Here is a 25,999-nt window from a genome sequence, read left to right as displayed (position 1 = left end):
TTTTTTGTGGTACGCGGGCCTCTCACTGTCGTGGCCTCTCCCGTTGCGGAGCACAGGCTCCGGACGCGCAGGCTCGACGGCCATGGCTCACGGGCCCAGCCGCTCCGTGGCATGTGGGATCTTCCTGGACCGGGGCACGAACCCGTGTCCCCTGCATCGGCAGGCAGACTCTCAACCACTGCGCCACCAGGGAAGCCCATATCTCTCTTTAAATTACAAAATTAATACTTTCTCAGTGTAAAAAAAAAAACAAACTGAAATGCAGAAATATAGGAGGTTAAACACACATAATTCTACTCCCATAGAGTACAATTTTAACAACTTTGAATGCGTATGTGAATAAAATGCATGTTATTTTATTACCTGCCTTTTTAAAAAAAATTGTAACACATCCTGAATATCTCTGTGTTCATACATGTCCATCCACTTTCTAATGTCTGTGTTGTCTGTGGCCTGATGTGTTATATATCAGTCAGAATCCAATAAGTAGGCAGAATGTATATGGTGACTTGAAAAAGGAAAGTTTAATGTAAAGAATTATTGACTATAAGAGGATTGCCTACTAAGGGTAGAGAGAAATCTAAAGAATGCAGGAATAGCAGAGAGAACAGCTGCTCCCTCTTTTGTTAACAGAGAGCCCCCAAGAGAAGAAACATTTGGAGAATCTCCAATGCAGGCATTGGAGAGGGTGCAGCTGTGGCCCACTGGCGGGTGGAGAAGTTAGCCGAGGTGTGTTGCTAACAGAGCTCGCTGGAGAGCCGCCCTCTCCAGGGGAATTCCAGGAGAAGCCACCCGTGGGGAAGTTCTGCTGGCCACCCAGAAAGAGGGAAGAGAAGAGGAGAGGGGAGAGAAAGAGGAATGCAGGGAAGGAGCGAGGGATGGAGATAGCCTTCTGGAATGAGGAACCCAAGCCCCCTCCTCCTCCTGGCAAGGTAGCGCTGCTGCAGTAACACAAGCCAGCAATAAAGGTGGGTTTGGAGCTGAGAGGCAGTGTGGTAACTGGCGCACTTGGTAACACAGGTGGTGTTGAACTGGGAACGCAGGTGGTGGTTGGGAGGGAGTTCAGCTCCTCCTGGTTTTTGGTTTGTGATGGGCATTAGAAGCCCCTGGACACTTGTGAAAAGGCCCCACACCAACCCCAAATTCTGAGTCAGTGAATCTGGGCTGGAGCCTCAGAGGGTCTGTCTTTTTAACAAGCTCTTCGGAGAGTCTGATGTGAGTGATCCTTAGGCAGCACATCAGAAACACTGGTTTTTAGTGCTTTGGTTCTGTCATATCCAGGTGGCGAGAGGCTTGGTGAGTTCCTTAACCCCACTTCTACTCAGTTTGAGTGCACCTCTCATCAGGTTCTTATAAGGATTAAATTTATAAGGATTAAATTTAGTCGTATGTGTGAAGCACGGCATCCTCCATAATGCTAGCTGATAATTATTGTCTAAAGGCTAAAGCCTCAAACTCTGTCAGCCTGAGGTGCCACTCTGCGCCCTAGCAGTACCCGGCCAAGAAGCTTGGACCCTGACATCCTTTGGTCGAGGTACCAGCATCTGACCGAGTGGACCGATACTGTAGGCCGGGAGACGGGGAGGCATCAGCCTCAGCCCATCTGGGGAATGGCGGTGGGACGGGTAGAGAGCTCTGGGAAGGGGGAGCGCTGGGAAGGTGGGGAAGGCTCAGAGTCGCGCTGAGGAGTTTGGCCTTGGTTCTCCAATCATGTGAGCCACTGAAGGTGCTCAGGAACAAGCAGCGGGGAGAGATGAGCAGTTCCGAGTTGGGCTCCTGCCTGGCTCTGGACCCGCTTCTCATGTGGCCTTGGGAAGGCTGCCCGCCCAGACCTGGTTTAGCTCATCTGCAGAAGGTGAGTTCCTAAGATTGTACTCTTCTGAGTTGTCAGATGTCTTTCTCTGCTTTACAAAGTTTTCTTTCTTTTTTTTTAATCAGATGGTAAACATTCTATTCTGAATTTAAAGGTAAGGATTGTTTTTTTGTGTGTGTGTTTTTTAAAATTTTATTTATTTAATTTATTTATTTTTGGCTGCGTTGGCTCTTCGTTGCTGCATGTGGGCTTTCTCTAGTTGTGGCGAGTTGGGGCTACTCTTTGTTGTGGTGCGCGGGCATCTCATTGCCGTGGCTTCTCTTGTTGCCGAGCATGGGCTCTAGGCATGCGGGCTTCAGTAGTTGTGGCGCATGGGCTTAGTTGCTCCGAGGCATGTAGGATTTTCCCAGACCAGGGCTCGAACCTATGTCCCCTGCATTGGCAGGCAGATTCTTACCCACTGCGTCACCAGGGAAGCCCAAGGTTTGTTTTTTAAAAACTGATTTTCTCAATTAATAGAATTTCCACCATAATTTCAAAACAACTTTTGTGATTTGTGGGGAAGAAAACTTCCATTAAGAGTTCTTTTCCATTGAATGAGTTTTTTTTTAAAGTTTTAAAACATGAAGAAACTCATGTTTTGCATAGTTTAAAGTGAATGTAATGTACTGAGGGATTAGAAATCACTTACATTTACATTTTCATTTGTAGAATGAATAGACAATAACCAGTTTACAGACATGGAAATAGTTTACTTAAGTTTTTAATTCTGCGATGTCAAAGGAGTTTAAAAATTAAAGACTTCTCAGTAGAGTTAATTTATAACCTTATCTACTTTTTAAGCAGAAATTAGAAACTTAGTATCAGACTGATGTGTAGTAGAAAAATGAACAAAAGTTCAAAGACTTCCCTTTCCTCTAAGTTTTGGGTTGAAAAGGAGGATGTTGTATTCTTTTCTCAGTACTTTTTTTTTTTTTTTTGCGGTACGCGGGCCTCTCACTGCTGTGGCCTCACCCGTTGCAGAGCACAGGCTCCGGACACGCAGGCTCAGCGGCCGTGGCTCACGGGCCCAGCCACTCCACGGCATGTGGGATCCTCCTGGACCGGGGCACAAACCCGTGTCCCCTGCATCGGCAGGCAGACTCTCAACCACTGCGCCACCAGGGAAGCCCTTCTCAGTGCTTTGAAAACATGCTTCTCTGAAGCTAATGGGGTCTTTTTGCATATCCCAAGGAGAAAAGGCCAGTTGGAATTTGCTTTGTGCATCTCTGCTCAGCACCTACAGTCATATCACATGCTTTAGAATGTGAACTGATGGCCTTGTTTACATGGGACCTGCATGTAAGCACAGTGACTGACTACCAATAATAAATTGTGGAGAAAAGACAACCCTCCTACACTGTTGGTGGGAATGTAAATCGGTACAGCCACTATGGACAACAGTATAGAGGTTCCTCAAAAAACTAAAATAGAGTTGCCATATGATCCAGCAATCCCACTTCTGGGCATATATCCGGAGAAAACTCTAATTTCCAAAGATACTGTGTTCATATGCAGCACTGTTTACCATAGCCAAGACATGGAAGCAACCTAAGTGCCCATCAACAGATGAATGGATAAAGAAGATGTGGTACACACACACACACAGACACACACAGACACACACAGACACACACACACACACACACACACACACACAGAGGAATATTACTCAGCCATAAAAAAGAATGAAACGCCATTTGCAGCAACATGGGTGGACCTAGAGATTATCATACTGAGTGAAGTAAGCCAGACAAAGACAAATATTATACGGTATCACTTATGTGGAATCTAAAAAATAATACAAATGAACTTATTTACAAAACAGAAATAGACTCACAGATGTAGAAAACAAACATATAGTTACCAAAGGGGATGGGGGGAGGGATAACTTAGGAGTATGAGATTAATAGATACACACTACTATGTATAAAATAGATAAGCAACTAGGATGTACTGTATAGCACAGGGAATTGTATTCAGTATCTTATAATAACCTATAATGGAAGAGAATTGGAAAAATATATATATGTATAACTGAACCACTTTGCTATACCCCTGAAGCTAACACAATATTGTAAATCACCTAGACTTCAATTAAAAAAAACAAAAAAGACGCTGAACTCATGGACAAAAAGGCAGGAAGAAAGCAGGACTTCCCTTGCTGCTCAGAGAACCTGCCAAGAGGGGAAATCCCTTAAGGTTTTGGTTCATTTAAAAGAAACAGTGAATATTAAAGTTTCTAAAGCTAAAACAAACTAGCAACTATAAGAGCCAAAATGAAGGGGGAAAAAAGTACTTAAATATTTGATATACGGTGACCTACCTGCTTGTGCCAGTCCACCTTTAGAAGATGCTGAGACTCTTAATTCATTACTCTCATGTTTTTTTCTTCCTTAGGATGAAAAACCATCATTGTGTGGAAAACCTCCACCCTCTCCAGGTATTTGCCTTTTGAGTTTCATTGTGATTGAAAAGCTGATTGTTCTAGCGAATACCCAGAATAATCTCACATAAAACAAAGATCACTTTTTTTTTTTTTTTTTCCTGTAAAGGCTGTTGCTTCTGTCCCATTATCAGAATTGGGAAGAGGAGGCAGTTTGTTGAATTTCCACCTTTGCCTTAAAAGAGAGAGTCCAAACGTTCACATGTTGGATGATGGATATATGTCCCCATGGCATGTGCTCAGATCCTGGGGAGGGGAGTGGACCTGTGGGTTATAGGCAGACACTGGGTGGGGGGTGTATGCAAACGGGGGCTCTGCTCAAGGGCTAGAGACAGAGCTGAGGGGTCTAGAGATACTTTCTGGGGTGCTATCCCCTCTACAGTTTGAGGAGCCTCATTAGCTTTCAAGGTGGATTTTGTAATTTTTTTCCTGTTAAGCCTCACATTGCTAGTCTGAACATCCTATCAGGAATCAAGGCTTTTGTCTATCCTCCGTGTCTGATTGGCTTTGTTTTCACCCTTTCTATCTCGGTGTTTTTGGTGCTGTATTCTGGGATATTGCTGGAGCTCTAATGTCTAGCCCACAGGTTCATTCTTCATTGTATGTATTCTGCTGCTCAGCCCATCCTTTGAATTTGTATTGTGAATGAAACTGTTTGTTTCCATGATTTCTCTTAAGTATTGACAAACATCTCTCTGGAATCTTAACTACACCCATTCAAAAATCTTATAGTTGCTGAGCAGCCAACTCTGTCCTCTGTTATTTGATTTTGGTGCTTCTCTTAGCTCACATGGTTCTTGGTGATGTGTTCGCCTTGGTCCTTGGGAGTCCCTGTTAGTCTGCTGGGGATGCTGTATCTGATTACTGCAGGCTGCTCAGAGGGGGAAACCAGTGGGCTGTCAGGCCTACAGCCTGTCTCCAGTGACTGACAGGGACAGACAGGGTGTGTGGTCAGCCAGGGGGTTCGGGGGTCCCTCTTCCTCCTGAGTTTCCCCAGCCCCAGTGCCTGCCTGCCTCTGTCCTCAGAGCCTGTCTGTACTACCCGGCCCAGGGGGCTTGAACCATTGCTGATCCCGTCTGGCACATTAACTGGATACCTCATCAGCCCTTTCTAGGTCACTTTGTGTCCCCACTACCTGCCAGGGCAAAGCACATCCGTGGAAGCACTCCCACCTCCAGTAGCTGACCTCTCCTGGCATATTTTAAAAGGCTGCAGCTTCCATCTTCAATCTAATCTCAAATGTTTTCTTTCCGGGATTCCTGGTGGCTCGCCTCTTGTTTTCAGTGTAGCTGTGGAGTTACTCATTTCTTAGACTTTCCTTTCATGTTCTAGGGATTGGGGATGTGTGTGTCAGAGGTCAGGGGAGGCTGTCTGGAGCCACCAGCATTCCCGCCCTTGTCTGCACATCTGCACACAGAAGCTCTGCCCGGGCTGGGAGCCCATCGTAGCCCTCACCTCCTTTGATCTCCCTGTGGAACATCGCTCTCTGCTTTCCTCCATCTTTCTTGCTGCTCCTTCCTAACATCCTTCGTGGTCTCTGGCTTTCTTCTCACCCCGGTGCCTTCAGGTCTGCCCACATGCTGGTGGCGCCTCAGTCTCTCCAGCTGAGGCTGCCTTCAGAGCTCCAGGCCCGTGTCCTAGCCTGGGCTTCCCTTCCCCTGCCATGCTTGTGTCCCTTGTCTGGCTAGATGTCTTCTAAGCCACAGGTCTTGGTGCTCATCCTTGACTTGCCCCCCCTCACTGTCCACACCCAGTTGAGTTCTTGAGCCCTGCTGAGCTTTCGCCCCTGAATGCTTCTCTCATGTCCTTTCCTCTCCATCCCTACTCGAGGAGTCTCCTGACTGGTCTCCCTGCCTCTGGGCTAGGCCTCCTTCCTGTTCAGTTTCTTCACTGCTGGCCTCAGGGATTCATCTGAGAGTAGAGCCTCTTCTTTCCATACTTCTGCCTGAAAGGCTTTCTGGCTCCTGGTGGCCTGCAGGATACAACCTCCACTCTGCATCTTATGATATGTGCAATACTATGTCCAATAGTATAGAGCCTCCACTGGCTCCTGCCTCCCCCTCTGTCATCCCTCTTCCTGTTGCTCACTGTAGTCTCAACAGACCATGCACTCTTTGCTGTATAGGCCATTCTCTTTGCAGGCACTGACATGAAGAGTTGCTCATGTGGTTTTTGGAATTGTCTCCTGTAATTTTGATGTAGAATTGTAAATATCAATTAATATTTTAAAACTTTTTTCCTGTGCCTTTTTAGATGTAAATAGTAGAACACATCGAAGACATATAGAAATAACCAAAGAAAAGTTGGAGGAATTAAAAGAAGAAAATTTGCATCTAAACAATGCAAATCAAACCCTTACTCTTGAACTTAACATAATAAAAAAAACAATGACAGAACTACAGTTAAAACTTAAAAGGATGGAAAAAGAAAATGGAAAGCTGAAAGAAGTTGAGAAAGCATCCTCTCAGGAAGGTGGGGACAACTACACAGTTCTTTTATTAAAGGAACAAACAAGAATTCAAATTTTCTTATTTATTTTGAAAGTTAATATTTTATGTTACAGTATTTGTTGATATTAATGTTCTTGATGTTTTATTACGATTTTAAGGTCTTTCATTAATATCCTTATACTTGTTGAAATTTGATTTCATCTGCTGTGTCATTATTATTATACTAAAATTCCAATACTTCTTTTGATTCTTAGCATAGTATTGTACATATGTTTCATATCAGTTTTTATCCCCATGAGCAGCATATAAAAGTGGCTCTTTCACCACATACTTAGCAATGATGAGGATTGTATTTTCCTTGCGAATTTGATAGGTTAAAAAAAAAGAAGAAGAATCCCATTTTAGTTTAATTCATTTATTATTGATAAAGTTGAATATTTTTTTCATTATCTTTGTGGGTCATTTTCTTTCTCTTTTATAAGTTTTCCCATTTTAAATTGAGATGCTTTGATCTTTTCTGTTGATTTGTAGGAGCTCTTTACATATTAAGGGTTTTAGGCCTTTGTCATGTATGGAATATTTTCTCAGTTTGTTGATAATTCAGCTAAATGTATAGGATATTTTTCTGTTATGACCTATGCCATTGGTGTCAAGTTCTTTTTAATGCTAAGATCAGGGACTTCCCTGCTGGTTAAGACTCCACACTTCCACTGTGCAGTGGGGGCAGGTTCAATCTCTGGTCTGGGAACTAGGATCCCATGTGCTGCGTGGCACGGCTAAAAACAAAATAATAATAATGCTAAGGTCATATAAATATTCACTGTTTTCAGTGTTTTCTCTGTATATTTATCTATTTATATAAGTCTAATATTATGGCCTTAAGAAAGATGTTGTAGTTTTCTTTATACAGACCCTGCATATTTCTTGTCTTAGGCACATTTCTAGATACTTTATATTATTTGTGCTATTATTTTGTGGGATCTATTTTCTATGATGTTTTCTAATAAGACATTACTATTATGTGGGAAAGTTATTAGTTGTAATAAATTCTCCATTTATTCTATATAATTTTCAAGGAACATATTTGTATATCATCTGAAACAACTTTTTTTCAACCTAAAATTTTTATTTTACCTTAATTATACATGCAAAAACTTTCACAAACTTCCAAAACACTGTTGACTATTCAATGTTAAAAAAACTTGGTAACTTTTATTCATTTGTATCTATATATCTGTCATTCACTGCCTTTGTGAGCCTAAAAGGGAAAAAAGGACAATCAGCAATTTATATAAAATCTTGATAAATTTGAAATAAGTTCTTATGGTATAATATTGAATTTATATTTTTCAGTAGTCGCTGCACCTGAATTACATTATCTAAGAAAACAAGCTCAAGAACTGGTGGATGAAAATGATGGATTGAAAATGACTGTTCATTGTTTGAATGTAGAACTGAGTAGATATCAAACAAAATTCAGGCATTTATCCAAGGAAGAGGTAATGTTTCCTATTAAGAAAAATCAGTTTTCTGATATTTTAGCCTTTCCTGTTGAATTGGTTTCCAATTCTAAAGGGCTCAAAATTATTATAATTTGGTATAAAAAAAGATACATCCAAAGTAGAGTCTTTCTGAGCACCTTTCTATTTTCTCCCTCCCTCCCTCCTTCCCACCCTCCCTTTCTCTGATGGGTCTTGGTACATCCCCAACTACTGGGAACCACTAAGAATAAAGGCAGCAGCTTGGACAATCACAGAGGTTTGAGAGGCAGCCAAGAGCTTGGGCCAGGCTGATCGATGAGACTCATCTCCTATACAAGACCACTCTGTTGAGACAGGAGAGGTGGCTGTTTTTTCTAATGCACAGAAACCAACACAGAGAGTAAAGGAAAATGAAGAAAAAAGGGACTATGTTCTAAAGAAGAGAACGAGATAAATCTCCAGAAACTGATCTTAATGAAATCCAGATAAGTGATTTACTCAATAGAGAGTTTAAAATAACAGTCATAAAGATGCTCAGCAAGGTCAGGAAAGCGTGAACAAAGTGAGAATTTCAACGAAGAGATAGAAAATATTAAAAAAGTACCAAAGAGAAATCATAGAGCAGAAGAATATAATACTTGAGGTGAAAAATTCAATAGAGGGTTTCAACAGCAGACTAGCACAAGTGTGAGAAAGGATCAGTGAGCTTGAAGACAGCGCAGTGGAATTTATCCAAACAGAAGAGTAAAAAGAATGAAAAAGAGTGAAGATAGCTTGAGGAATGCCATCATGTGGATTACAGAGGTCTCAGAGGGGAAAGAGAGAAAGGGGCATAAAGCTCATTTAAAGAAATAATGCTGAAAAGTTCCCTGGGGAAAGAAATAGACATCTCAATCCAGGAAGCCCAGAGAGTTCTAAATAAGATGAATCCAAAGGCACCCACATCAAAACACATTATAATTAAATTGTCAAAAGTTAAAACAAGGAGACAATCTTAAAAGCAGCAAGAGAAAAACATGTTACATAAAAGGAAACCCTCATAAGATCTATCAGCAGAAACTTTGCAGACCAGAAGGGAGTAGCACAATACATTCAACCATGAATACACTACCCAGCAAAGTTGTCCTTTAGAATTGGAGTAGAGAGAGGTACAGAGTTTTCAGGACATGCAAAAGCAGAAGGAGTTAATCACCACCAGAGCAGCCTTACAAGAAATGTTAAAGGACTTTCTTCAAGCTGAAATACAAGGGCACTAATTAGTAACAGGAAAACATGAAATTAAAATTTACACTGGTAAAGGTAAATATATAGTAAAATTAAAGATAATCTGTTGTTGTGAAGTTGGTGGGTTAATCACTTATAAATCTAGTATGAAGGTTAAAAGACAAAGATAGTAAAAATCTAACTACAATAACTTGTTAATGAATATACAAGATAAAAAGATGTAAATTGCAACATCATAAACATAAAATGGGGAGAGAATAAAAAATGTAGTTTTGGAATTCATTCAAACTTAAGTTATCAACTTAAAATAGACGGTTATAAGTTGTTTTATGTAAGCCTCATAGTAACCACAAAGCAGAAACCTATAGTAGATACACGGAAAGTAAAGACAAAGTAATCTAAACGTAACCCTACAGAAAATCATGAAATCACACTTGAAGAGAGCAAGAGAAGAAAGGAACCAAAAGGAATTACAGAAAGCTAGGGAACAGTGAACAAAATGGCAATAAGTCCATACCTAACAATAATTACTTTAAATATAAATGGGCTAAAATTCTCCAATCAAAACACATAGAGTGGTTGAATGGATAAAAAAGCAAGACCCATGTATGTGCTGCTTACAAGAGACTCACTTCAGATACAGAGACAAACAGACTGAAAGTGAAGGGATGGAAAAATGTACTCCATGCATATGGAAGCCAAAAGAAAGGTGGGTTGGCTTTACTTAGACAAAATAGACTTTAAGACAAAGACTGTAATAAGAGACAAAGGTTATTATAAGATGATAAAGAGGTCTCTCCAACAAGAGGATATAACATTTATAAATATTTGTGAACCCAACATAGGCACACCTAAAAATATAAAGCGAATATTCACAGACCTAAAGAGAAAAACAGACAGTCATACAATAATAGTAGGCGACTTTAATACCCCACTTTTATTAATGGATAGATCATCCAGACAGATAATCAGTAAGGAAACATTGGCCTTAAATGATACATCAGACCATGTGTATACAGAACATTGCATCCAAAAGCAACAGAATAAACATCCTTCTCCAAGCACACATGTAACATTCTCCAGGACAGATCATATGTTAGGCCACAAAACAAGTCTTAATAAATTTAAAAGGATTGAAATCATATCAAGCATCTTTTCTGACCACAATAGTGTAAAACTAGAAATCAATTAAAAGAAGGAAACTGGAAAATTAACAAATACGTGGACATTGAACAACATGCTACTCTGATCAAACAGTGGATCAAAGAAGAAATCAGAAAATATCTTGAGACAAATGAAAATGGAAACACAACATGACAAAACTTATGGGATACAGCAAAAGCAATTCCAAGAGGGAAGTTCATAGTAATAAACACCTACGCTAAGAGACAAGAAAGATCTCAAGTAAACAACCTAACTTTATACCTCAAGTAACTAGAAAAAGAACAAATGAAGCCCAAAGTTAATAGAAGGAAGGAAATAACAAGGATCAGAGCAGAAGTAAATTAAATAAAAAATAGGATATAATAGGATGTGATCAGTGAACTAAGCTGATTGTTTGAAATCATACCAAGTATTAATACCAACCCTTCTCAAACTCTTCTAAAGAATTGGAGAGGAAGAGACACTGCTAAACTCATTTTACGAGACCAGCATTACCCTAATGCCAAAGCCAGACAAGAACACTCCAGGAAAATTGTAGGCCAATGTCCCTGATAAACAGAGATACAAAAATCCTCAACAAAATATTAGCAAACTGAATTCAACAGTATAGTTGACCCTCAAACAACATGGGTTTGAACTGTATGGGTGCATTATACGTGAATTTTATTTTCAATAAATACGTACAGGATCCGTGGTTGGTTGAATCTGCAGGTGTAGAACTGTGGATCTGGAGAGCCAACTGTGGGACTTGAGCATCTGCAGATTCTGGTATCCACAGCCAGTCCTAGAACCAGTTCTCCACAGAGAGGGATGACTGTATACTGAAAGGATCAAACACCACGAGCAAGTGCTATTTATTCACGGGATACAAGGATGGTTCAACATCTGCAAATTAGTCAGTACAGTAAGTCCCCTACATAAGAACAAGTTCCGTTCCGAGAGCACATTTGTAAGTCCAATTTGTTCCTAAATCCAACAAAGTTAGCCTAGGTACCCAACTAACACAACTGGCTATATATATAGTACTGTACCATACTAGGTTTATGATACTTTTCACACAATACGTAAAAAAAAAACACAAAAAATAAAACATTTTTAATCTTACGATACAGTAAGATGACAGTACAGTAGCACAGTACAACAGCTGGCATACAGGGGTTGGCATGGAGTGAATAGGCAAGAAGAGTTTCTGACTGGAGGAGGGAGAGGAGGTGGGAGATGGTAGAGCTGAAGGACCATCAGCAATAGGAGACAGAGGGCAAGCTGCAATTTCACTCATGCCAGATGTTGATGGAGCACATGTTTGCATCTTTGAAAGTTTGCAACTTGAAGGTTTGTATGTAGGGGACTTACTATATAATACACCATATTAACAAAATTAAGAGTAAAACCTGTGATCAACTCAATAGATGCAGAAAGTTTTGACAAAAATTCAACATATTGTCATGATAAAAACTCTCAACAAACCGGGTGTAGAAGGACCATACTGCAACATAGTAATAGGCCATATATGACAAGCCTACATCTAAAGCTGAAACCTTCAGGGGCAACACAAGGATGTCCACTCTTACCAGTTTTATTCAACAGAATACTAGAAGACCAAGCCAGAGCAATTAGGCAAGAAAGATATAAAAAGCATCCAATTGGAAAGGAAGAAGTAAAATTGCCTCTGTTTGCTGATGACAATGAAATTATATATAGAAAACCCTAAAGGCTCCACCAAAAAACTGTTAGAACTAATAAATGAATTCAGTAAATTTGCAGGATGCACAATGAATATGCAAAAATCAGTTGTGTTTCTACACACTAACCAAAAACTATTGGAAAGAGAAATTAAGAAAACAATCCCATTTATAGTAGCATCATAAAGAATAAAACACTTAGGAATAAATTTACTAAGGAGGTGAAACATGTACACTTGATCTTAGCAAAAAGGCCAAGAAGCGATAAGGAGGTGAAACATCTGTACACCAAAAACTATCAAAGATGATGCAAATAAGTGGAAAGATATTCTGTGCTCGTGGATTGAAAGAATATTGTTACAACATCCGTACTACCCAAAGTGACCTGCAGAGTCAGTATGATTGCTATCAAAATTCCAGTGGCATTTTTCACAGAAACAGATAAAACAATCCTAAAATTTATATGGAACCACAAAAGACCTCAAATATTTAAAGTAGACTCAAGAAGGAAAAAACTGGAGATATCACACCTCCTGATTTCAAGCTATATTACAAAGAAATAGTAATCAGAACGGTGTACTGTTGGCATGAAAACAGACATAGATCAATGGAACAGAATTGAGAGCCCAGATATAAACCCATGTGTATATGGTCAACAAAGGAGCCAAGAATATACTATGGGGAAAGGATAGTGTCTTTTTTTTTTTTGTGGTAAGTGGGCCTCTCACTGTTGTGGCCTCTCCCGTTGCAGAGCACAGGCTCCGGACGCGCAGGCTCAGTGGCCATGGCTCACGGGCCCAGCCGCTCCGTGGCATGTGGGATCTTCCCGGACCGGGGCATGAACCCGTGTCCCCTGCATTTGCAGGCGGACTCTTAACCACTGCGCCACCAGGGAAGCCCAAGGATAGTCTCTTTAGTAAATGATGCTGGGAAAACTGAATATCCACTTGCCAAAGAATGAAACTGGACCCCTGTTGTACACCATACACAAAAATCAACTCAAAATGAATTAAGGACTTGAATGTAAGACCTGAATTATAAAGCTCCTTGGTCTTGGCACTGAGTTTTTGGATTTTTTAAAAAATTTATTTATCTATCTATTTATTTTTGTCTGCTTTGGGTCTTCGTTGCTGCATGCGGGCTTTCTCTAGTTGTGGTGAGCGGGGGCTACTCTTTGCTGCAGTACACGGGCTTCTCATTGCGGTGGCTTCTCTTGTTGCGGAGCATGGGCTCTAGGCACACGGGCTTCAGTAGTTGTGGCACAAAGGCTTCAGTAGTTGTGGCTCGCGGGCTCTAGAGCGCAGGCTCAATAGTCGTGGTGCACGGGCTTAGTTGCTCCGCGGCATCTAGGATCTTCCCAGACCAGGGCTCGAACCCATGTCCCCTGCATTGGCAGGCGGATTCTTAACCACTGCGCCACCAGGGAAGCCCTGATTTTTTGGATTTGATACCAGAAGCAAAGACAACAAAAGCAAAGATAAACAAATGGACTACATCAAACTAAAAGAGCTTTTGCAAAGGGAACTATCAACAAAATGAAAAGGCAACCTATGGAATGGGAGAAAATATTGGCAAACCACATGTCCAATAAAGGGTTAATATCCAAACTATACAAGGAGCTCATACAACTCAATCGCACAAAAACAAATAACCCAATTTGAAAATGGGCAAAGGATCTGAACAGACATTTTTCCAAAGAAGACACACAGATGGCCAACAGGTATGTGAAAAGGTGCTCAACGTCACTAATGATCAGGAAAATGCAACTTATAACCACAATGAGATATCACCTCATACCTGTTAGCGTGTCTTTTTTGAAAAAGATAGAAGTTCTGGTGAGGGTGTGGAGAAAAGGGAACCCTTGTACACTATTGGTGAGAATGTAAGTTGGTGCAGCCACTATAAAAAACAGTATGGAGGTTCCTCAAGTAATTAAAAACGGAACTACCATACCATTCAGCAATCCCACTTCTGGGTGTATATCTAAAGGAAATGAAATCACTATCTTGAAGAGATAGCTATACTCTCATGTTCATTGCAGCATTATTTATGATAGCCAAGGATGAATGGATAAAGAAAATGTGGTATATGTCAATGTTATATATATACATATATATAAAAACCATATGGCATACAGTGGAATATTATTCAGCCTTAAAGAACAAGGCAGTTCTGTCACTTGCAACATGGGTGAGCGTGTAGGGTATTATTCTAAGTGAAATAAGCCAGATAAAGGACAATACTGCTTGATGTCACTTATATGTGGAATCTTAAAAAAAGAAGTCAAACTCATAGAAACACAGAGTTGAATGGTGACTGCCATGGGCTGGGGCGGGGTGGTGGGAGAAATAGGGAGAGGCAAGTAAAAGGGTACAAACTTTCAGGTATAAGATGAATGAGATCGGAGGATCCAATATATAACATGGTGACTATAGTTGATAGTACTGTACTGTATAGTTGAAACTTGCTGAGAGAGAAGAACTTGTGTTCTCTCCCCACAAAATGGTAAATATGTGGGGTGATGGGTGTGTAATTAACTTGGAGGTGGAGATCCTTTCACAATCTATGTGTATATAAAGAGAGAAGACAGACTAGGTTTTACTTTAGAAGCAGGATTGCAGAATTCAATTCGACAGACTCTCACTGAGCAAACCACTATGCTGTTGTTGAGGTTCTGAGCAAACCTCAAAACTTGTGAGGAGCAGGGGCTTCCCTGGTGGCGCAGTGGTTGAGAGTCCGCCTGCCGATGCAGGGGACGCGGGTTCGTGCCCTGGTCTGGGAAGATCCCACATGCCGTGGAGCGGCTGGGCCCGTGCGCCATGGCCTCTGAGCCTGTATCCGGAGCCTGTGCTCCGCAACGGGAGAGGCCACAACAGTGAGAGGCCCCCATACCGCAAAAAAAATAAATAAAAATAAAAAAATTGTGAGGAACAACAAGAGGACCCAGCAGCTCAGGTCTGTGCCCTGGAGGCTCATGTGTGTGAGGGTTGTGTGGGGCTGGAGGCGCGGTGGGGGTGTCAGGACGCCCAGCTCACTGGCTCCTACTGGGATCGGGGTGGCGGGGGAAGCCAGGTGTGCAGGGTGTTGTCACGTGGCTCCTGGGAGTTCAGGGCAACTTTATGGGCTGCTTTCTTTCTTTTTGAAGTAGGACTTAGGTTTAATTTTTTTAAATATCAGCTTTGAGATGTAATTCACATACCGTCTAATTCACCCATTTAAAGTATACAATTCAGTGATTTTTAGTGTATTCACAGAACTCTGCAACCGCCACCACAATCAATTTTAGAACATTTTCATCACAACAAGAAAACTCACAACAAGAAATCTCACAACTGTTAGCGGTCACGCCCCCTTTTTTTCCCACCACCCACATTGGCCCTGGCAACCACTACTTTCTGTGGATTTGCCTATTCTGAATGTTTTATGTAACTGGAATCATACAACAGGTGGTCTTTTGTGGCTGACTTCTTTCACTTCATATAATGTTAACTTTTTTTTTTTTTTTTAACAAAAATATTAAAGTTCCTAGGGTCCTGTGATCCAAAACAGGCTTCCTAGGCCAGGGCCTTCTGCAGGGCTGTGAACAAGCCAGTTCTCTTTCAGAAGGTTGTGGGCAGGCAGGCCCAGCGACTGGCTGCTGCCCTCACCCGCCACCCCCAAAATGTGCACACCATTCTACCTTTGCGGCCACCGTTCTCCGCGACAGTCTCCCCTGATGCCTCCAGCCAGAGGTGATCTCTCTCCAACCATTGCAGGCTTCTGTTTGTTCCACTCTCAAGGCACATTCTGCCCTGTGCTATGTGAGAAGACCCATCTATCTCTGTGTGGAACGATACAGTCCTCGTAAACAGTGAAATGTGCTGTAACATCCATAATGGCTTAGTGAGCTTTCAGTGTTTGCTGAATGAATCATGAGATGGTAAACGCGTTAGAAAATTTTTGTTGGATAAGGAATTATGCCATCAGGGCCATTGCTTCTGGCCCTGATGGAATTACTGCTACCAGCTTTGGCCTCTTACTGTAAACAACTAGAAAACCAGGCAGAATAAATAATACAACTCTCTACAGACATCAGACAGCAGGCAGCACTGTCCTCATGGGGAGAAGGAGGATAAATAGATGAGCCTTATGATCACATTGCTTTCTGCTTGGAGGCACTCTCGGGTAACAGCGCCGGGTGGAGCAACGCAGAGTATGGCAGTCTGAACTGAAGAGACAGATTAGATTTGGGGAAGCAGAGGAGACTAGGATTTGTGGGGCAGGAACACCAGAGAGGAGGGAGCCATGGCAAGAGCTACATAAGTCCACATGGGGTTCCTCGCAGTCCTTTGTTGAACACTAATCTGCACGTGTATAGGATGAAACTCTGTGAGGCCAGGCAGAAAACAAGTTCAGGGAGCTGTGAGCTAAAAATAATTAGCACTCGGAGACCTTTGGGTTCTGAAAAAGATGAGCCTCAAAAGCATCGTCTTTTGTGCGTAACTTAAGAGCCTACAAAAGAAAAAGAAAACAAAACTTTAAAAGAAGACAAGAAAATCTAGACAACAACATAACGCTGAAAAAGTTTTATTGGCATCCAATAAAAAATTATTAGGTATGTTCCACATTTTAAAATGCTGAAAAGTTTTGACAACTAAATGCAACATGTAGTCCTGGATTGGATTCTTGACCAGAAAAGGACATCAGTGGGAAAATAGGCAAAATTTCAGTATAGTCTATAGGTTAGAATACAGTATTGCATCAGTCTTGATTTCCTGATTTTTATGATGGTACTGTGGTCAAATAGATGAATGCTTTTGCTTTTAGGAAATATACATTGAAGTATTTAGAGGAAAAGGAGCATTATGTGTATAAATTACTTTCAAACACTTCAGATAATTATATATATATATAAATATATACACAAATATATCAATTTACACACACACGCACACAAGATTCCTAGATAGCTGATGCCCAGTCTAGGTTAAGAATAGCTAAGACTTGAAATTTCAGAGGAAGTGTAATTTAATTTGTCTTCACCGTGTGTTTTTTTTTTTAGAGTGTAAATATTGAAGGCCTCCCATCAAAGGGCCCTATACCGCCCTGGCTGGTAAGTGAAAGTTATTTAATTTCAGGCCCATATTTTCTGGGCTATAATTGAATAGCTGTTACAAACCATTCCAAATGAAGTATATTTTCTTTCCTTTTTAAAGATGTGCTGATTGTGTTTAGATGTAAGAAAGATATTAACCTTCTTTATTCCATTATGTTCAGGTGGATACAAAGTACCTGTCCCCCTTGTTGCTGGCCTATGAAGACAGAATGAAAGAGAAGGACGAGCTCAATGCCAGCCTTCAGGTAGGTGAGCAAAAGTCTCAGAAGAACAAGGTTTGTAAAAAAGAAGACCGGTTCAAACTTGGAAGCAACATTTTGAAGATAGGTATAGCCAACATCTAGCAGGTACTCAAGCGTTTGTTAAGAGGAGGAAAGGAGGGAGGAGGAAATGTAGCAGTGTGGGGACGGGGGGAAGGAAGAGGGAAGGCAGGAGAGAGGGGCGGGCGGAGCAGGGCGGTGGGTTGGGATTGATGGGAGAAGTATTGGAGGGACGGGGTGCAGCACTGGAAGCCGTGGCGTCCCAGACAGGCAGCCCCACGTGGGCTGGGATCTTGGGGTGCGGAGAAGGCAGCAGTGGGAGGTGCTACTTTCCTGGTCCTGTGCAGCTGCAAACAGCACTGGTAAAAGGGACATTTGGGCAGACAAGGAAGGTAGAAGACCGGGGATGTTTTAGGCAGGCTTAGATGCTTCTTAATTCTATGAAGAGCTGACCTCCAGGAAGTCTAATTACTGAGCTGTTGGTAGTGGTGGGGAAGTGAGGTGTTTGTTTGTTTCTGCTGTGTTCACTCTTTTTCATGGGAATGGCTCCTGGAGCAGAGTTCATTCTAATGATGCAGGAAACCAAGGCTGTGCAGGTGTTATAGATACGTCCCATGCCTTTCCGTGCTGCGAACCTCTATGTTCCTTATTTAAGTGACCAAAGAGATCCCTGGAATTGGAGGGATCCAGAGAGAAAAGAGTTGGTATCTCTAGGATCCCTGATTGGAAGGGTCTGTTAAGAGTCACCCAGCCTGTTCTTGTTCTGCTGTCTCACGTACATGGCCCATGTAATGCAGTTGTGAACCTTTTCTCCTAGGCTTTCTGTTGGACACTTAATTTTTTTTTTTAGCCTTTATACAAGTCTATCTTTATTTGTAAAAAATAATATACAACTAAAGCTAATTTAATTTTTAAAATCAAAGCTCATTTAGTGATAATGTACATTTTATAATAAAATAGTAAAATACTGACATTTGATAGTTTAAACAAAGTAGCATTCACGTAAAAATCATGTTGCATGTAAAATTTAATTAGAAAATCCATAGTTCACAAAAGTACATATATTTTGTTGATAGCTCATGAGGACATTATCATAAATTTACTTAAGATACAGAACAAAATTCACAGTTAGCTTGACATTTAGTACTATAAAATTTTATGCTGAGTCCACTGATATTTTTGTTAATAAGGTACACTTGAAATAATTCAGACTACCAATGAATCAACGTTTTATTGTATAACCAAGATCTATTGGTTTTACAATACGTCTAGTAATCAATTCTTTCACCAATAATTTAAACGAGAGATCCAGTTGAAAAGACCGTTGACATATACCATTAGTGGGATAATTAAAAATCACTAGCAGGGCTTCCCTGGTGGCACAGTGGTTGAGAGTCCGCCTGCCGATGCCGGGGGCACGGGTTCGTGCCCCGGTCCGGGAAGATCCCACATGCCGCAGAGCGGCTGGGCCCGCGAGCCACGGCCGCTGAGCCTGTGCGTCCGGAGCCCGCGCTCCGCAACGGGAGAGGTCACAACGGTGAGAGGCCCGTGCACCACACACACACAAAAAAAAGCACTAGCAGGTTTGATTTCCATTTTCATGAGTACATACAAGACAAATCTGTATTTTACAGTTAAAAGTTGTACAAAAAGTCAAGCCCTGAAGTATTTCTTCCCCTAAGAGAAAAGTTCTGATGTTAAAACTTTGTTAAAAAAAGAGAGAGAGAAAGAGAGAGAGGTAGTATGTGAAAGTATTTTTACTTAAAATGTTGAAGCCCTGCACCGCTTATAAATGAAATGTAACCTTCTACTTATTAACATTTTGCCATTCAAGAGTCAAATTTATAGAACTCAACAGAATGTTAAACCTGGAATTAAAAATAGTGGTTATATAACTGGAAGAACTTCAATGAATTCAACAAAAAGTACACTGTATTACATAATGTTGTGCAGTTAACAGTTTAGTGATAACATGTGTAGTGGTAAAATGTGAGCAAAATACACTGAGTATCCTGAGTCAAGAGAGCTTCATTTAATCAACTTTACTTCATATACTTTTACCATATAGAGAAAATATCCTTCAAAACGGAGTCATTTGATTCTTCATTGTTTGTTTTAATAGCACACAGTTGTTATAAGGTATCCATTCTAGCCCTAGCATAAAATTAATCAATAACTCTGAGAGAAATATCCGTAAGTCACAGGGAACTCATGTAGTTCATACTATTCTTAGTCTCTATATACAAGCTACTGTAGTGCCTGTGCACCTCCATACAATGAAACCAGGCAAGGAACGAAAGTTAACAGCCTTACTCCTACCTTGCTAAGTAGATGCATCGGAAAGTAATAAATAGCCTCATAAAATTAATCGAGATACATTCTACCTGTCAAAGGTGAATACGACATACTTTTCATAAAGTGTAGGCAGTGTTCCTAGAAATCCCTTTAAGGAAAACCCAAAATTTTCATATAAAAAGTGCACAAGGTTGTCCTGTGTGTAAAAATCTCTTAGTTTGGGTGCATTTTTGTTTTTTTACCGAAAATAATTCACACTACTGAAATACATTAAAAGAGTAAAAAGGCAGACAAACAAAATATACACACAAACAACAAAAGGAATGATTTCTAATGAGATTTGGAATGAGGATAAGAAGAGGTTACGGGGGCTTCCCCGGTGGCGCAGTGGCCGAGAGTCCACCTGCCGATGCAGGGGACACGGGCCCGCGCCCCCGACCGGGAAGATCCCACATGCCACGGAGCGGCTGGGCCCGTGAGCCATGGCCGCCGAGCCTGCGCGTCTGGAGCCCGTGCTCCGCAACAGGAGAGGCCGCAACAGTGAGAGGCCCCCGTACCGCAAAAAAACAAAAACAAAAAAAAGAAGAGGTTACAGGAGAGAGTCTCCCATATCACCAGAGTCGATGGAACTGCCTTTCACAACATAAGTGATGCCCAAATGGGATGAGTCTGTAAATATGAAAGCTACCAGATGGGCAAACACGGACCTGAACAACTGTTAAGAGTTTCTTAATTCAGGAACATAGCTTCAGTGCTTTATAACTTAGGAAGCAGCCCGTAAAAAACAGTCAATTGATTTGATTTCTTAGAAATTAGGAAAAAAAAAAAAGGCATTTGAAAAAATTACTCGCTATAATTAGCAACAGAGGAACAATATTAAAAAATCAAAATACAACATGGAGAATATAGGAGCCAAGGTCCCAAAGTACCGAAAGATAGACTCAGACTTCTTCACGTTAGAATTAAAAGATATATAGTTAAAGGAAAAGTTAACCAGGCTCTGCACAGCAGGTTAAATATGCAACCACTTCAAACGGAAATGATCTAGTCCTTATGTGTAGTTCTGGGAATGTGCTCTAACATCCAGTTCTCTATAGACAAAATAGCAAAAGCACATCATTTCATTAGCAAAGACCCCTTTGTTTTAGACTTAAATTCACCTCTCACCCACTGAAGTTTATATTAATTATCAAACTACTATTTTAATAACATTTTAAGCTTGCAATATATTTTTTTTCATGCCTATCCCAGGTCACTGGTTCAGAGGTACATATGCTTTAAACTAGCCAAATTTACAAGTCTCCATGGCATCCTCACTCAGAAAACATTCAGATGCAATGGTTTCGTAGTGTTATGATTGTTCCATCTTCTTCTAAGAGTTTTTGATCTGGAGCACGCGTTTCATATTCTGTATTTGTGCCACTTGCTAAGGGTGCTAAGCTCACTTCATTAGAAGGAATAAAACTGTTCTGTCCAGATTCAAAACTGAGTTCTATTTGTGTTAATGATTCCAGGCTCTCGGTGTTACGAACAGCCTTAGGGTTCTGCTGTGGCACACCATTGTCTTCAATAATAATGTCATCTTCATCGCTGTCTTCATCCTCTGGCTCAAAGCTCGGTTCGATGCCGTGGATAGCCAGGAAGGCTGTTGTCAGTAGACTGGCCAGAGCTGCCGGAAGTCCGACTCTTCCTAATGATGTTATTCCTCTGGTTTGCTGGTCTCACTGTGATGATGAGGTTGCAGCTGTTTGCAATATCATGTCAGCTACTTGACCTAGACTCTTCCCGGAAAGTTCTGTGCCATTAACTTCTAAAACTTCATCATTAACTGCTAATAGCCCTGTGCTTTGAGCCAGACCTCCTGGCACAAGTCTGGATATAAAGATCCCTGGGACCTTCTCTAAGCCGTGGGGTGTCGTCACCCTGACACTGGAGCCGTCCCGGATGTAGAATCCTAGGTGTTTCTCAGTGCCATATTTGTAAAGACAGACCCTACGATGTGTTTCTGGGAGATCTGCGTCTGTAATAGAAAACACATGTCTGAAGTCCTGGGGCATACTAATGACTATGTGTGGCTTTTTTCTATGTTTGTCAGGACGAAACAATTTGGTTAAAGCATTCTTCTTTATTAGCGTGCCTGTACCAAAGGCACTGTAGTCTGCTTCTTCCTTTTTTTGTATAAAAATCCTAAGCAGTGGGTTGGCCGTTGAAACAGCTTTGTGATAATTAGCATCGTTATTTATAGGTAGTACATCTCCGTGGATGTCTTCATAGCTTACTAAAATGTCAACATTGGGTATCTTATGAACTTGTTGCAGTAGTCCGTAAAACTCCTTAAACTTGCCAGGTTTTGATCTTTCCAGTGAAAACCGACGAAATTCAGCTCCAAACTTGCTCTTCACCGCCACGGTGGGGGCCAGGCAGCCGCTGCCCACTGCGTGCCGGTGTTTGCGGTTCATTCTGAGGCCTGGCCCGCAACGGCCTCCTCCAGCCGGGCCGCCCCTCGGGGCGCGGAGAGCGAGTGCCCGGCCGGCGGGCTCCGGACTCGGCTGCGGCCCCGGCGCCTCCTCACAGGCACCTGCAGAGGGGCGACCGCGGCTCGGGTCTCTGTGCAGAGCCACGCCCGGCTGGCTCCTCACGCAGTGGGACCGAGGGTGAGACTGGCTGTGCGCGGGGCGGGAACGTGGCTCCCTCCCACCGGGCCTCGGCGACGGCCGCCTGGACACTTAATTTTTAAGAGGGTGAATTAATCTTGTATAATCGGTTAACTATCAATCCAAATAATAAAAATACTTATTTAGTGCTCCTTCTAAAATAGGGTTCGGGAAACATTTTCTGTAAACATTGACTTACTATCAATTTTAGGCTTTGGGGGCCATGGAGTCTCTATTTGCAGCTACTCAGCTCTGCTACTGTAGCATGAAAGCGGCTGCAGAGCAGGTGTGACAAATGGGCATGGCTACGATCTCATAATACTGTCTCGACCAAAGAGGCAGCTGGCCTGTGGGCTGTAGTTTGCCCCAACCATGTTCTCTAAAAGGGCCAGTGCACTGCTAGCAATTGGGGAGTGCGTTTGGGCAGAAAGGTGAAAGAGAAGTTGCTTGGCATTGTTGCTTTTTATAAGTATAAATGTCTGCTAGCTGGGAGAAGAATATTTAGAAGCATCCCAGAATAAATATTAGCACCTAAGATTCTCACCAGAAGACAACACACAATACTGAAGCTAGCCAAGGGCTAGCTGAGAAAAGTCATGACGGAGACCACCCAGCGTGAGTGCCACAAACACAGACTGTTAGCAGTCGAAAACAGACCAAGCAACAGTCCTCGTGTGGGGGCCAATGAGTGATAAAGCTGGACTGACTGATGGCTTTAAGTAAGGGAGGCTTTCTCGTGATTGTAATGGGGCAAAATTATGAGACTCCAACCCCTGCACTAAGCCCTTCCCTACCAAAATGGGCTTCAATTAGGATGAAAAATTCCTATTTTTATCTAAAAGGCTCCAATTTATCCTCCAAAGTCTTTAAACAAAGAAAAAACTATGGCATTTATAGGCATCTTTGCCTTTTTTTTTTTTTTTTTTTTGCACTACGTGGGCCTCCCACTGTTGTGGCCTCTCCCTTTGCGGAGAGGCCACAACAGTGGGAGGCAGCAGGCGGACTCCCAACCACTGCGCCACCAGGGAAGCCCATCTCTGCCTTTTTTATTCCCCTTTTTATCTTTTCAAATATTTGGCAGTTATAGAAAAATGTTATCAAGTTAGGAATCGAACTAACTTGAGGTGCTTTTGTCCCTTGTTCTCTGCGTGGGATCTGTCTCTTGTGTTTTTTCGCTAGACCGTGAGCCCCTCGAGGACAGGCACTTGGTGCTGGTACCAAGTTTAAGGCTGCCGGTACTATGAGACTTTGCTTAAAAGCTATTAACATTTTATTTTAGCCACAGCGACAGCATTAGAACTAAGGAATATAGAGATGAATGTATGTGTGTGTTACAGTTTGCATAAATTTTGTTTCAGGAGGAAATGAGAACGTTTAAGATGAGAGTCCAAGAAGTGGTGAAAGAAAATGAAGAACTGCACCAAGAGCTGAATAAGAATAGTCTTGTCACCAGTGAGGAATGGCAAGTGGTGTTGTGTTTCTGGTATTTTGCTAATTAAAAAAAAGAAAAGATAATAGGAATAAACTTTATTAAATTGTCAAATATATATGTATTTTAACTAAGACATTTTAATGGAGAGTTTCTAAGAAACTAATAAGGTGTAGTGAAAACTAGTAAATTATTCTAAACTTGTATTTTAAAGGCTACTTTAAAAATTCTAAATAGGTTTATATATATATATAGATTTGCTGTCTCCATTTTTTTTTTTTTTTGACTTCCTTCCTTCCCTTCCCAACTTTTGTGTGATCTTCTAGAAAAAATTTTGCGGTACGCGGGCCTCTCACTGTTGTGGCCTCTCCCGTTGCGGAGCACAGGCTCCGGACGCGCAGGCTCAGCGGCCATGGCTCACGGGCCCAGCCGCTCCGCGGCATGTGGGATCTTCCCGGACCGGGGCACGAACCCGTGTCCCCTGCGTCGGCAGGCGGACTCTCAACCACTGCGCCACCAGGGAAGCCCTGCTGTCTCCATTTTTATCTTCTGAGGTTGTATTTTTCTAGGGCACTTTTCCCATCCCGAACCTGTTGAGTCGCATCCTTTCTTAGACCCCTCTGATGGCTCCCAGGGCTTTAGGACAGACAGTCCAGGATGAGGCCCTGCACTCCCAGCTCCCGCTTGCCCCGCCCCTTCCACTCCCAGACAGCTGAGCGCTGCCTCACTTCCAGCCTATTGTTGATGCTCTTCCCTCCCCCCGGAACACCCCTTCCTGCCCTTCTGTACCTCGTTAGGGCGCTGCTCAAATGGTGCTAGTCAGTAGCTCTTCCTGAAGGCAGAGTGAATTGTTCCTCTGACTCAGTTTCTGACTTGGCCCTAACACACGCCCTGTCTTGTACCTGCCATGCTGGGCCTACCTATGCGTCTTCACACCCGGCTCCCTCTTCTCCTTCGGGAGCATCTCAAGGTCAGGGCCATGTCCCGTTCATCTAGCACGGCAGCAACAGATGCCTGTTCAGTGCACTTGACAAAGTAAATATCTTCAAAAGTCTAAAGGCAATACCCAAACAGGACCAAGAAAGCAAAAGCTATTCAGGTATATCTTTTTTGCCTTAGGTAAGTATGTTATAGTTAATATTTTTTTAATGTCTTAACATCACTGAAAAAAATTAAATATTTCCCATATGTGATGTATAGAAATTTGGAATTGAGTCAACAGCATTCTTACCATTCAGTGGGTTCTCCCTGATTTTATGGCCACTGATGTGTTGGTTGGGACTGGTTGGGCAGCTACTGGATCCTGTTGTACTGTGGCTTCCCCTGTTGAACTTTGATTTTCTTCTGTCAGGGTTCCTAGTGTGTCTCCCCTCAAACCCTCCTTGAATAGTGCCCTAGAAAACAGGTCAGCTGGGCTGCTTCCAGGCTTCCTCTCCCAAACCCTCAGATTCTTTCTCTAACCTTGTGTATAGCTGTAAGTCAAACCTGTTTACTTCTCGTTGCGGTAAAAAATAAAGAAAGAAAAGCAAAGCAGACCCCATTTTGAAATCCACATGCCCACTGTCTTCCCCAGTCCTGTTTATAAGACTTCAAAATATGCATCCTGCTCTAGCCTGGTGACCTGTGGCACAGGGTTGGGCTGCAGAAAGCTGTCAGTTCTGCACAGGGCCTGTTGAGGCCCTGCGGCTGGTCTCCCCCTACTCTGAATTCACTGTCCTCCAGCTGGGGCAGGACCCGGGCCTCACACCCTGTAGGCAGATCTCCTGCCACCCAGAGGCCCGTCGCAGTCGTGCCCTCGCCTGCCCCGCCTAGGCCGCTGCTCCCTGTGCCTGCGCAGGTGTGAGGTGCACTGCATCCCGGTCTGACCCCCGGGCACGCCGACTTCACACGTCAGCAGTCTTTCTCCTTAGTTTCAGATTTCTCGATGAACTTCTGGGCTGCAGCTAAACTCTACATTTCTTTCCCT

General features: G+C 42.2%; 1 protein-coding gene and 1 pseudogene across 1 annotated transcript in view; one reads left to right on the top strand and one right to left on the bottom strand.

Moving 5' to 3' along the window:
• CEP89 (centrosomal protein 89) overlaps window positions 1–25,999 on the top strand; it is an 80,501-nt gene that overhangs the window by 22,893 nt on the left and 31,609 nt on the right. Inside the window, exons 6-12 of the mRNA XM_007470943.1 lie at window positions 1,939–1,967; window positions 4,253–4,295; window positions 6,553–6,771; window positions 8,103–8,248; window positions 17,342–17,392; window positions 17,557–17,640; window positions 23,963–24,066. Coding sequence (XP_007471005.1) covers window positions 1,939–1,967; window positions 4,253–4,295; window positions 6,553–6,771; window positions 8,103–8,248; window positions 17,342–17,392; window positions 17,557–17,640; window positions 23,963–24,066 — 676 coding nt within the window. The remainder of the gene's footprint in view (window positions 1–1,938; window positions 1,968–4,252; window positions 4,296–6,552; window positions 6,772–8,102; window positions 8,249–17,341; window positions 17,393–17,556; window positions 17,641–23,962; window positions 24,067–25,999) is intronic.
• Window positions 21,279–22,409, bottom strand: LOC103071827 (partitioning defective 6 homolog beta pseudogene; annotated as a pseudogene).

The sequence above is a fragment of the Lipotes vexillifer genome, unplaced genomic scaffold (assembly GCF_000442215.2).
Source record: "Lipotes vexillifer unplaced genomic scaffold, Lipotes_vexillifer_v1.1 scaffold182, whole genome shotgun sequence".
In the NCBI taxonomy this organism is placed as follows: Eukaryota; Metazoa; Chordata; class Mammalia; order Artiodactyla; family Lipotidae; genus Lipotes; species Lipotes vexillifer.
The sequence above is the reverse complement of the archived record's forward strand: the minus strand, read 5'-3'. Positions and strand labels throughout refer to the sequence as shown.